The sequence below is a fragment of the Taeniopygia guttata genome, chromosome 8 (genome assembly GCF_048771995.1).
Source record: "Taeniopygia guttata chromosome 8, bTaeGut7.mat, whole genome shotgun sequence".
Lineage (NCBI taxonomy): Eukaryota > Metazoa > Chordata > Aves > Passeriformes > Estrildidae > Taeniopygia > Taeniopygia guttata.
In genome coordinates this window covers 20,928,245-20,941,555 of record NC_133033.1, presented here as the reverse complement: position 1 = coordinate 20,941,555, position 13,311 = coordinate 20,928,245, and the positions used below count along the sequence as shown (strand labels likewise).

The window sequence follows — 13,311 nt, the reverse complement described above, 5'->3', positions numbered from 1 at the left end:
CTGCTCAGGTGAGCCCGGGACGGCGGGAGCCGCTCCCGAGGCCGCCCTTGGCGATGTGTGGGGAGCTGGAGATCGCTCGGCCGGGGTGGCTCCTGAAACCTGCCCCGGTCCCGGCTCCTTTCGGGGGAAAACCGGGGCTCACTCACAAAAGCGGCCCCCAGGTTCCCGATGATGCGTGTAAACCGCCAAGGAAAACGCTGTCGGGTCGTAGAATGATAGCGGCTGTTGATGCCTATAATCATCTGTCAGAAGTTATAGTTTGAAGACATAAAGTCGTGTTCTCAAAGGGGAACCAACAGACGGAACAAATACGCAGGAATGCGGGAAAAATTTCTCTTTCTACAGCGCCAGGTATGAGGAAGAATAGTTAGTTCCCAGTCTGCATGGCAGTGTATTGTTCAAAGAGGAAGGCATCATACCCCATGCCCTCAAGGATGAGAGCATCATTCCCGACAGAAAAGAAGATCCTTGTGAGCGGGCAAAAATGCAGTAGACAATGAGCCGAAGACAAAATTTCACTTAGGTTAATTGTTACGTGAGTTGTATAAACCATGCAGACTCTGCACCCTGTGGGAGAATGGAAGAGACCCCCAGGAGCCTGCGGCCAGAAGCCGAGCGCTGTGGTGGTCCCGAGTCACCAGGGTTTGGTGGCCGCTGTCCAGCTGTGATCCAGCGGGGAGGAGCGGCCAGCCCAGCGCGACCTGCTCTGCCCCGGGGAGTGCGCCTACAGTGACAGCCCCGCTGGGAACAGGCTGGGCATCGGCCTCAGCTCGCCCCCGTGCGAAGCTGGAACGAAGTTCTGACAAGATGTGCAGCACAAAAGGTAAATCATTAGCGTTTACTGGAGTGCTTCTCAGCTGCCTAGAAATGGTAAGTGCCACTTACTTGCTGTAAAGCTATTTTCGCGATGATACTGTATTCTTCAGAAAAGTAAACTAAAAGTTAGGGTGGAGCACTATCAGATATCCGCTTCCGTATTGGTATTCCATTACTATCGCAGTGTTGCACTGTTTACATATGACTGAAAAATAATTTTGAAGCGTGTCAACAACTGCAAACAGGATTAATAGGCAGGTTCAGAGGGGAAAATGCAGAAGCAGTACAATCTGCATACCTGTACCAAATCTCATTGGTTGTGTACTCTTTCCATGCTTAAAGAATCCAAGCAAATACATCATACCAGTAAAATGTGTTCATAAACATAATATTATAGCTTGTTGTTACTAACATTCTTAGATTTTAAATTTTCAAAATAAAATATGTTACACTGTATTTCTAATTTTGTTACATCTTCCTTTTCAGATATTTTCAGCAAACACAGGTAAATACTCAAAACAGTTTTTTGGTTTTGCCTGCCTAATTTTGAATGGGTCTGAAGAGAACACCCACTTGTGATTTTTAATAAAATATTCTATAAGTTCTAGCAGCTTTGTAAGCAAAAATTGTTTCATGTTTGATTCAGGATTAAAATACTACTTTTAATGTCTTTCTAAATTTTAAATCTCAGTTTTAGGAGTCACAATTCTGTTGGACACTCATGCAAATATTCAGATATGTACCTTGGTACTAGCATGAACCAGGGAGAACACTCAGATGAACAAATTCTGTTGTTCATTATACATCTGTGGTACAAATAGGATTCATAGTCCCATATATGCAACCAATTAATTGTTGTATATTTTAATAATTAAAAAAAACCAAAAGAAACATCAAAAGAAAACTCCATTACATTCCCTCAAGAAACCAAAACAAAAACAAAAAAACAAACAAAAATACCAAAATAAAAACCACACCAGAAGAAGCGCAATGTCCTATGCACAAATGTTTCCAAGGTATTGGAATTTAATAGACAGCTACTCAATTAAACATTAACATCTGCTCTTATTCCCAGGCACTTTCTTATCAGTTTCAGTCAGACACCCTCTTTTGCCCCTTTTGTAGAAATGGTCCCAGATATTCTGTCTGACCACACCTATGGGTCATTTTCAGATGAGTCTTTCAGGATCATGGAGCAAAATACTGTACTATATTTTTGTTTTGTTTTGTTTTATAATATTGTCTTTTGTAACAATTCATAAAAATTTCTGTGCAGGAAATCGTCATCCAGGTCTAAGTCTTGCTAACAGTCCAGCAAAGAATATCTAGCTAACAGTCCAGCTAGAGAATATCTATATGTAGATGTTAGCACTTAGCTGAGCAGCTGTGTATAATACTTGCTCAGGTCTCCCAAATCCTATATGAGCTGCTTTGCTATGAATGAGTTTGCCACAAGGTACCTACTTCATCCCAAATACTTCTACATTTATTTTCTTAATTTTATGTGGGATGTACCTCCATTTTATCTTTTTTCTCTTCCAGTGAGTGTTTTGCAGCCTTGCAACATGTGTAATTACTTTATAAATGCTGATTCTAGTGTGAAAATCCTGATTTCTGAACATAAGTTACTCATGGCTAAGAAATACATTGATGTAGTTAGTTTTGTCTGCAGTACACAAGAGCTCTTTTTGAAGGGCAGAGCATGACACCAAAGCATTGTTACAATATTTGATTTGTCACGTTATTGAATACCTAAATATATCTGCTCTGAGCAAGGGGTTAGGTGATTTCCCATGATCCCTTCCAGACTAGATTATTGTATGTTGCTTTGATATGGAGGTGCCTATGGTCCAGCATCCTATCTCAGACTGCCTTGTATAAACATGCACTTCTTCTTTGTATATATTGCTTTGTATATAGGTTTAGTTAGTAATAGAGTTAATTTGCTCTGAAGGAGAACCTCTCAGTGAAACCTAGGTTAAATAATGGTCTTATAACAGTGATTTCAGAGTATTAGAGTATTTTTATGGAAGGATGAAGTTTGGTCTAGAGTATTGCAAGACTCTGTATTTTGTTAATGTTCATTGAAAGTCCATTAACTTAAATTTTAATAATTCATAGAAAGTGTAGACTATTTGTCCTACATTTTGTCTTTGTGAAATGTTCAGAGCAGGCAGCGTTCCAGAGGACTGTGTTTTCCCACTTCAGTCTATCATTATTTCCATTGTAGCTCCAGATATACCTGTTATTGACCAAGCTTATTCAAAACTTAGCAACAGTATCACAGTGGAATGGAGAGCAGTACCTGGGGCAACTAATTACATGCTGACTGCACAAGATGGAGATTCTTTTGTTGAAACTATAGTGAAAAATTCTCCAGGCACAGTGACGGGACTGAAGCCTGCCACTTTGTACCGAATCACTGTCAGATCTATAAATTCAGGAGGAAAAAGCCAGCCTTCACCTTTCAGAAAAGTAAAAACAGGTGGGCTTTCAAAATTTTATTTCAAGTTCAATAATGTTATTATAATATAAAGCATTCATGCATGTACCAGTCCTGAATTATTATAATCTTTATTTTAAATTGTACTGATCACATTCTTCTTTCAGTTTTTGAGGACTAGAATTCAGCCATCTGACTTAATGACCAGGACAAAAGTCTGAATTAATGGTTTACTTTATGATGGTACAGCGAGTTAAAAGTTCAGTTGGGAGTTTCACTAGATTTTATAAGAATATATGTATTTTACTTTAACAAAAGGCATAACTTGAAGGAGTAGAAAAAATGAAGAAACAACCAAAAGTATAAGATAGTAAGACAATGTGAAACTTAGAGGAGAGGAAATGCAATATCCTCTTGGTGATTTTCATTCTTCAACACATGCAGCCCTTCTCACTTTCTGTACAACTTTTGTTCATTTCACAAAAAGTGCAATACAAAAATTGATGCGCCAAATCACTTTCCAAATTTGTTCTGTTGATTTTGCATTAATTTCTTTTTTCTGTTTTGTTGTCACTGAATTTGTCTCTCAGGGTTAGTGATTGTTCTTTCTGTATATTCATTTCAAATTTGACCTTTTCAAGCTGTCCTACTGAAAAACCAAAAGCATAATATTGCTCTTTCTCAACAGTCCTGGCTGCTCCGGTTCTGTCTGTTCGTTCTCAGAGTTGTGACTCCATTGCAGTGAGCTGGAAAGCTGTGCACATGGCAGCTGGATTCTCTGTGTCACTCGTGAGATCAGACGGTTTGGGCAGAATGCTGAAGCAGAACACCACCAATACCTCCTTGATATTTACAAATCTAGATCCAGGAACTCTCTATACTATCAAGGCTTATGCCTGGAATGCCAATGGAATGCCTGGAGATGATTTCACATATAACCAAAGAACAAGTAAGAAATTTTCTTTTCTGAAACCAAGTCAGCATTCTAAGAACAACAATACCAGAAAGTATTTATTTGTATGTGTGATTGTATTATGTTTTTCAAAGAAATCTACTGAGTAGATTTTCAGATCATATTTTTGCCCCATCTAAAAGTTTATGAAAGCTCAGATGACACAGCTATGTTTTGTGAACATTACTGAGGCAAAGATAGCAACTACTGTCACTAAAGTTGTACTTAGGACAGGTCTGGATAAGGGTTACACAAGCTCAGACTGATTTTGAGGATTTTTCTAATTGTGAGAAGCAAATATTCAAATAAGCAGGGAGTTTCAGCCATGGTCAACTAGAACTATTTCTTTTTAAAAATGTAATTTTAACATAAATGAGGGTAAGATTTGCACTAAAAAAATGCATTTAGTTTGCAAGTTGTGAAAGAGATCATGTCTGTAGGCCATAATCTAAGTTATATTTATGTGTTCCAAATTGATATACCATAGGTCCTAATACACCAGTGGATGTTAAAATAGCTTTCAATAGTGGTGCTTTAAGAGCTGTTGTCTCTTGGATGCCAACAGAAGGAGCTCTAATTTACAGTGTCACAGTCTCCAGTGGACTCCTGAAACTGAGGTGTAACACATCTTCTGCCTCCTGCATGGTGCCATCCCTCCAGTGCAGCTCTGAATATTATGTGTCTGTCACAGCATACAATGATGCTGGATCCAGTGAACCTACCGATGCAGTAAGCTTAAAAACTAGTATGTGTCACTGATTCTTATGTAGTTTATGGCATTTTAACATCTACTTCTTTAATTTCAAATGTAAGTGAGCCCATTGCAATTCACAGGTGATTCTGAAATAGTTCTGCTTTTGACCTTAGTTCATGAATCATGTTATTTACTTTTCTATTGCAGGGGTAAGAGCCTAAACATTCTTCATATTTCTATGACAAAAACTTGCAGTGGTGGAACAAATTTGTGATGAAATGACATTAAGGACTGCCTCTGAGCATAGAACTGTTCTGGACCACGTCAAGTTGTTAGTTAGAAAGGGGGTCAACAAAAGCACATTTAGCCAAGTAACATCACCAGACTAAATTAAGAAACCATCAGCCTTATTCAGGACAATAGCTTGATCAGTTCAGCTGCAGCACCGCTGCCATGTCAGAAATTGTTGTTTCCTGACCTGTTAGATGAACTGCCCATGTAATCAAAATCTAAACAATTTATTTTTGATTATATGCTTCTTCAAATACACAACATTATTTACTTAGTTATTTGATGTAACCTGCTTCATTTTGAGTTTTGATAGGAGATCAATCATGTGAGCAACTCTGTGGTGTATCTAACAGCCTGAGAGTGCCTTGTGCAAGAGACAGCTATTAAGCTGTGGGCTGTAATCTCAGCCAACACTGCTTCAGCTAAATCATATATATTCATTCTAATAGCAGCAAGCTGCACTTTACTGAACCAGAAAGTAAGTAAATGTTATTTAAACAAAAGCCATGGAGTTTGCAGTTTAATATGGCATTTTGGAATGCCAACAGAAAGGAAACCTAAGCAAAGGACAGTTCTACTCAGACACAGTAAATTTTATACAAAAATATAAAGAATTTTCACATATAGAGGCTTTTGGATGCCAACTGCTATTCATACTAGTATTCCAATTACCACCCAAACCTTCTATTTGTGAGCACACACTGTGCCAGTTCATTTTGAAATAATGCCTGGTGTCACTTCTTGGGGGCTCCTTAAGCAGATGTCTCTGTAAAACATGATGGTAACATCTATTTTGTTCTGTAAAAATCATACCTACTTGTTATCTAAATATAAGCAGCAACCTCTGTAAAGGCAGCTAAGTTGCTGTTTTCTTGATCAATGCAGAGCAATTGTTCAAGCTGAGTAGAATAATTCTATGTTCTATAGAACTCAATATATCCCTGATTTTCCTTTATTCCCCAAGAGTATAACTTCAAGAAAGAAAAAAATAATTGTATTGAGAATTTTTTTTGTTTTTTTTTTTTTTCAGTTCCTTGTGCACCAGTAAACATATCAATTCAAGAGGATGAGCCAGGTCACTTACTGGTATCATGGTCTAGCGTCAGTTTGGGTCATTATTACGTGGTTTTTGTCAAGAGTGATGATGGTTTGGAAGTGCACTGCAACACATCACATACTCAATGCCATTTCCAGTCGGACTGTGGTTTCACTTATTTCATTAGTGTCTTTGCATATAACAAGGCAGGACAGAGTCCTTCAGGTGATGTACTCAATTACACTACTGGTAAGTAGCCATGTATTCCTGCAAATTCATTCAGATCCTTTAGCTGTATTTATGGTAGAGGTGTTTTGACATTTTTATGGGAAGATAATGACTTAAACTTCCATTTTTATTCAGGTTTTGGGCATAACACACAAAGGTTAGCAGAGAAAAAGAAACAGTTCACATTGCAATTAAATTTAACTTGCATAGTCAAGTGCAACAACATGCATACAAATTTGAAAACAGTTTAACAATTCAGAATCATCAGGCTAGGACATATGAATAACACACAGACCTGGCATAACATTTGAACTCTAGTCCTGTCTGGGTTTGTGTTGTTTTGTTTGATTGTTTTTGTTTGTTTTGTTTACTTTTACCTCTGGAAGAGTGTACCAAAGTCTTCAACTTCCTCATAGGGAGTTTTCACACTTGGAAAATGAAAAAAATAGTAAGTTCAATGGGAAATTGAGAAGAACATTGTTATTTAACATCTAGACCTTCCAAATTTTAAAACAAGAATATGCATGATTCACGTGTCTGACATAAACACTAGTATGTCCTCTATCGATTTGGAAGGAGTGGTACTGAATTAATATAAGAAGTAAATCTGGGATTCGTTAGACTGTTTGCACTGTACTGGTCAACTTTGGAGAAGACAGAAGCACACAGATAAATGAAACAAGGCTTTTCTTAAGACCAGTTTTCCACTCCCATTCGGGTTTCCCTGTCTGCCTTTTCTGTTCCCAGCTCCCTGTTGCCCAAGTGACTTCAGAGCCGTGTTCATATCAAGCGACACGGTGCGGGTCACCTGGGCTCCTGTGCGAGGCGCCGATCTGTACGAGACCCGAGCAGCTGGCGGCAGCGGTGTGGTGTTCTGCAGGGACACGGCCACGGCCTGCACCCTGTCGGCTCTGCAGTGCAGCACCCGCTACATCACCGTGTACTCCTTCAGCGAGGCCCGGGGCTGCAACACCTCATGTGCGCCTCAGTACGTGGCAACAGGTAGTGAGAGCGCTCATTTTCCTTTAGCCGAAGAAATCATTATTAGACACCACAGTGATTAATGGATGAAAAACATTACTGGAGTGCTAAGTTGCTGTTTAACCGTTTTACTAAGTTTACTGATAAAAATTTTTTAAAACCCACCAGCAACTCCAAAACTAAAAGTCCTTAAGAATGCACTATAAGAAGAGGAACTTATATCAAATTTGTATTGAAAGTTTCTGATAGCTCCAGGATTTTGAAAATCAGAATTACAATTTATACACAAAATCCTTATGTTGTCTGTTGTCACAATTTCTAAATTCTCACCAGGAGTAAAGCATATAAAGATCATAAACTTTTCTGAAGTAATTTGTCAGTTTGAACTGTAATTTAATTTTCACATGTAACTTATATAGTATGCATAAACAATCTGTTTAAATACTATTAATACTAAATATTTCAGCTCCCTGCAGTCCTGAATAAAAAATATCTCAAAGGAGGGTCTATCTGTAATCAGTGTGCGGTGGCAACCTAACAATGAAGAAGCTACGTATGTTGTCACTGCCAGAGGCGAGGCTGGACTTTGGCACTGCACAAGCACCAGGAATTCCTGTACCCTAATGCATCTTCCCTGTGGATCTGCTTTCTCCGTAAGTGCTGTAGCAAGATCACCAGCAGGACAGAGTTTACCAAGCTACAGTATCCCTTTAGAGACAGGTATGGGGAAATGTATATAGTTCAACATACTTAGCAGCATAATATTAAAATAGTTCTATAACTATGGTTTTGGCCATTTTTTATTTACAATATATGCACATTGTACTATGTATTGCTAGATGTCCTTTTTGTAAACCTGTCTGTGTGTGTGACAATCTTTGTGTGTGACAAGGAAGGGTCATTTGGCAGTTGCCTCAGACTGAGGCCTTAGAGGAACCAATTATCTTCTGGCACAGCTAAATAAACTGTAATAACATAAGCCACTAATGCAATGCATAACTTCCTTGTCAGCATTTTGATATTTAGTATTACCAGGAGAGGCAATGAGGTAATATCCATGTCAACAAATAAGCAGTTGTAAAGAACAGATTAAAGAACATCCTACCCACTATTCCTGCTACTAATTTGCTAACAGGTTTTGTCCTCTACCACCTCTCCAGACAGAGATTAATATACCCCAGGATCTATTTTTAACAGGCAGTTTGGCTGCAGTCATTTTACATTGTAGAGGAAGAGACTTTAAACAGAGACAGAGCTGGACTGAGATATATGACTTGAGGGGTAGAGACAGACCCAGTTTAATTAAAGTGCTGAGATATACTCTGATATTCTGATGAAAACTCTTAGTAATTTTTAGAATCTTGGTGAACAATCATTTTATGGTAATTCCAGGGCTCTAACCCACAGTTAGAGACAAATCGATCTTACATTGACATTCCGTTTATTAGAGGCTTGCCAGCAGAGTCGACTATTTTTTAGCATTCCTGAAAAATATGCACTTCATTCCTTTAATCTTGATTATGTACTATTCTACCTGCAACCCTCCAAATACCTTCCATTTTCCAGGTACAAAACAGAATTCACTCTTCTGTTTTTTGTTCTCTTTCAGCTCCTTGTTGCCCTAATGACCTGATACTAACTCAAGTGACACAGTCGGTAACCAATATCAGCTGGTCTGTTGGGAGGGGTGCACAGACATATGTAACAACACTGGAGTCTCCAAAAGGACAGGCCAAGTGTCACACACTTCAGACCTACTGTCTCCTGGGATGTATTACATGTGGCACCAACTACACAGTGTCTCTGAGAGCCATTAGTGAGACGGGTTTGACATCCAGCTGCACCTATCAGGGATATTCTTCAAGTATGTAAAGTGTAGCTGCAATTGGGAAGAAAAACACTTAATAGACAATGTAATTTGTGTGGTGTTCCTCTCATAAAAATAGCACAGCTGAAATTCAACACACAGCTAATACACTTGCAGTTCCCTCTTTAAATAATTGCACTTCAGATTATTTTCATATAATCAAGACCTGTTCTTATGACAGCCATCAGTTGGCCATATAAAGATGGTCTAATAATATTGCTCCAGAAACAGTTTTTAAATTTAAATTATGCTATGGCATAATTAAAGTTTAGAGAACTCAAAAGGATTCTGGGCATTCTCAGGTAGGCCTTATGCCAGGTGAGAGCAATAACATTCCAACATCTAAAACAATGACTGAACTCCAGCTCCATAAAACGACTCTAATAAAACTTTTCTAGTTCAGTTCAAGAATTATTTTGGCTTTGTGAAAGAATAATTTTCTCTTTGAAACATTGGTTAACATAGTAATCTGGTTTGACTGCACTCCAGAAATTTATAACACATTGTGAGTTCACAAAATTTACTCATTAATGTTTCTTACTTTCTTAGGTGCTTGCTGCCCTTCTGGGGTGAAGCTCTACAGACTCGGCAACAATGCCATTAGGGTGTTCTGGCAAGTTTCTGATGAAATGATAAACTACAATGCTGATTTACATGGCTCAAAGGGCATTTTCAGCTGTACCCCCAGCTCAGGTCTGAGTCACTGTGATATCACCAAGATACCTTGTGGGGATGTCTACACTGTGGTGGTAGCTCCAGTGACAGACAAGGAGCCAAAGCTCACATTTTGTCCTAAGAAAATATATTCAGGTAGAAATTAAATTTCTTGGTTTTTTTTGGTTTTTGGTTTTTTGTTGTTGTTGTTGTTTTTGGGTGTTTTTGTTTTTTTTTTTTTTTTTGCATGCTAAATGGTTACAGTGTAATCCAAAGTTCTGCAGGTGAAGGTGGCATGGAATAGAACTTTTCTTCTCTAGTGTTGACTGCAGAGTAAACTTTATGAGTGCAGTCTTGCAATATCTGATGGGAATTTCGCAGCAGCATTTTGGGTCTGGGCACACTTATCTACACAGGTGCCTCTTAACTGGATCACCCATATCCTGGTGAATATATAAAACTTAATGTTCAGTTGGGAGGTTAGGAATGGTTAGAATATAGAAGCAAATAAATTAGCATTTTTTGTTTTATGCATTTTTAAAATAATGAAACAAATCAGTAATTGCAATTAATACTCCTAATCACATTTTTAAAGTAAAAATTGTTTAAAGGGGAAGAAATTACTTTGCCTTTCCCAAGGCATGATTTAATCAATTATAAAACTACTGCTATCTGACGGGTTTGCATAGTAGTATAAGTGCAGACTAATAATATTTTGCAGCTTACAACCTGACATCTAACACTTGTACCACTGTTTCATGTCATTTCAGTCACCTGTTCTGGAAGTTCTGTTGGAATGGGTAAGAGCAATATATTCATTAAAAATTCATGAAGTTTATAGAATATTTTTGCATCATCTTCAAATAAGATGTATATAACATATAGATTTGAAAGTGAAGGCTTCTAGTAGTATTATACAGGTTTAACTCATCCCCTTCCCCATTTTATAATGTATAATTTAAAAAAAACCCAAAACCTTACCTATATTGTGGCTGGCATACTATCATGCATGGTCACAACACTTACTACTAATTTCATAGTACATAATAAAAGGCAGGATTATCTTTCATAGCCTTCCTGCATCCCAGTAAAAATAAAACTAAGGTGGCACTTCTGCTTTCTATTTGCACAAAGGTAAAAAAAAAAAAAAGAAAAAAGTGTGGCTTACCTTAATCTATTCTACCTTATTTCTTCTGGGTTTCAGCAGGATAGTGTTTTATTTACCTATGTAAACTGCTAGAAACAAATTCAAAAGCAGCTACTAAAATAAAAATTTCTCAAGACAGTTGCTTTTCCATAACTGGAATTGTCTTAATTTCTGAATTCTTTTATAGTTATTTATAGAGGAAAGAGCAATGCAAAATACGTCTAGATGAAATTCTGGTTCAGGTAAGGAGGTAAGTTATAAGAATTGCAATTCGTATTAGAATGTATGAACCCAACTTTTCCTGCTGATTATATCTTTGGGATTGGAGGGAAATGTTTCACCACTCCTGTATATCATAAGTGGTTTGTTAAAATCCATCACATTTACCTCTGAAATCTCTTGTAATTTATTTCTACTTGCACTACTGATTTGTCCTCTCCTCCATTTATAACAACCTTCTTTAACTTCATGAAGCCTTCACTTCACTATGCTATAATTCCCCAGAAAAGCCCTTAAAATCCAAAGAGATAAAAATATTCTTCAGCACTCATTTACTTTCTCCTGATGCTCTGGACTATTTTCTGCTCCTGTCTCAGTGGATTGACAAGAAATTGCTGTTTTTTCCCCTAAAGTTGATGTAAGATTTTTTGCTGCTGTTCACCTACTGCTATCCTGGATGTTAAGATTGTTCATAACACCATTCTCCCTAATTGTTATTTTCAGTCCTTTTTCCCCTGAAGCTGGAAAGACACGTCTGTACTTAAGTGCAACATTCACAGCTGCTTGAGGACTGGGAGTAGGAAAGTTGAACACATAGCCATATCTGAGACCTAATCCAGGCAGGACCTTCTCATACTCCACAGTGGTTACTTTTTCAGCCGACTTTGAAACCAAAGTTGAAGGTCAATGATTCTACAAAGACGTGTGTCATCTAACAGTCTTTGGAAGCCTATGTATACAAAGGTATCCAAAGACAACAGGGTTTCTAACACTATTTTCAGCTTATAAAAACAGACACTGTCCAGTCTGGCAATTTCCTTTCTTCAGAGAACACATTGGGTGTTAAGTATCGCAGCCAATGCTTCTGATCACTTCTGCAAAATCTCAAAGGAATCTCACACTTCAGTAAGTTGTTTGTAGATAGCCCAAGAATTGTATGCTGCTTCTTAAAACATGATCTGCAAGTCTTTCTTTAGGAAACACTATTTAAAAGTGCTTTGCATTAGTTAGTAGAAATTTGGCTTTATTTCTCACTTAATTAAAAAAAAAAAATTAAACAGCCTTCTTTTTTGAGGGTTCTATGTCAATATTTCTTCTTTGCAGACATCATTGCCAAACACTGTCACCACAGTTATTTAACTGGGCTTTTGGAGATCTAAAGCAATTAGTTCTTTTTGGAACCAAATTCAAGTCCCAAACTACTTCTTTTCACATAAGCAATTCTGACAATTCCATGCTCTAATAGTAACTTTAATGTGCTTTAAGGCATTCTAGATTATTGGTTATGTTTTCTTAATTCTCCCTAGTATACACATCTTAACCCCTCAATTACACACTAGAAACAACGTTGTAGTACTGTTTTCATTTGCTCCTCTCTCTTTTGTCACTAAGTGTAATTGTATCAGAATGTATTATTTGTATGTCTGTTGGGGGGAAAAAAGGCAAAAAGCTGAAGAGTCATGATTTCAAGAAAAAACCACTTTGCTTCAGCTCTAAAAAACTGGGCAGCAGATATATACAATTAGCAAAAGACGGAAGAAAAGCAACACTGACTGAGCCAGATACACACCTCCTACTCTGGCAGTGTGTAACCTTAAGGTGCTGTTATTCAGGCATTACACACTGTCTAATAACTGCCTAACAGTTAACATTGCTGATACATTAAACAGCACTGGAATTCACTAAGCTGATTTTAAAATTTGGTCAGGATTGGTTGCAGGTTCTCTCCAGACTGAGGTAAACATGCTTTTATGGGTCATGCTAGCTTCAGATCACAGGAAAGGGCCAATTAGTTGTCATGTATTTGTAGATGCTGCTCCTGTACTATTTACTTGAATAAAGCTCTGGACTTCATGAAACAAAAAAACCCCAAAAACAAAACAAAAACAAACAAACAAAAAACCAAAAAAAACCCCACCAAAACCCCAAGCAATAAAATTATCAACTGAACAAACAACAACGATCCTACCAAAAAGCCCAAAA

At 37.7% G+C, this 13,311-nt stretch overlaps 1 protein-coding gene across 1 annotated transcript; it reads left to right on the top strand.

Annotated features, from left to right (window-relative positions):
* Positions 1 to 160: 160 nt before the first annotated feature.
* FNDC7 (fibronectin type III domain containing 7) lies at positions 161 to 12,403 on the top strand. The gene is given in 13 exon segments (XM_030279325.4): positions 161 to 870; positions 1,303 to 1,321; positions 3,047 to 3,301; positions 3,948 to 4,208; positions 4,699 to 4,956; positions 6,227 to 6,481; positions 7,208 to 7,462; positions 7,908 to 7,922; positions 7,925 to 8,161; positions 9,051 to 9,305; positions 9,858 to 10,118; positions 10,733 to 10,762; positions 11,297 to 12,403. Coding segments are annotated over 13 exon segments (2,202 nt in total). The 5' UTR covers positions 161 to 807; the 3' UTR covers positions 11,335 to 12,403.
* The last annotated feature ends 908 nt before the right edge of the window (positions 12,404 to 13,311 follow it).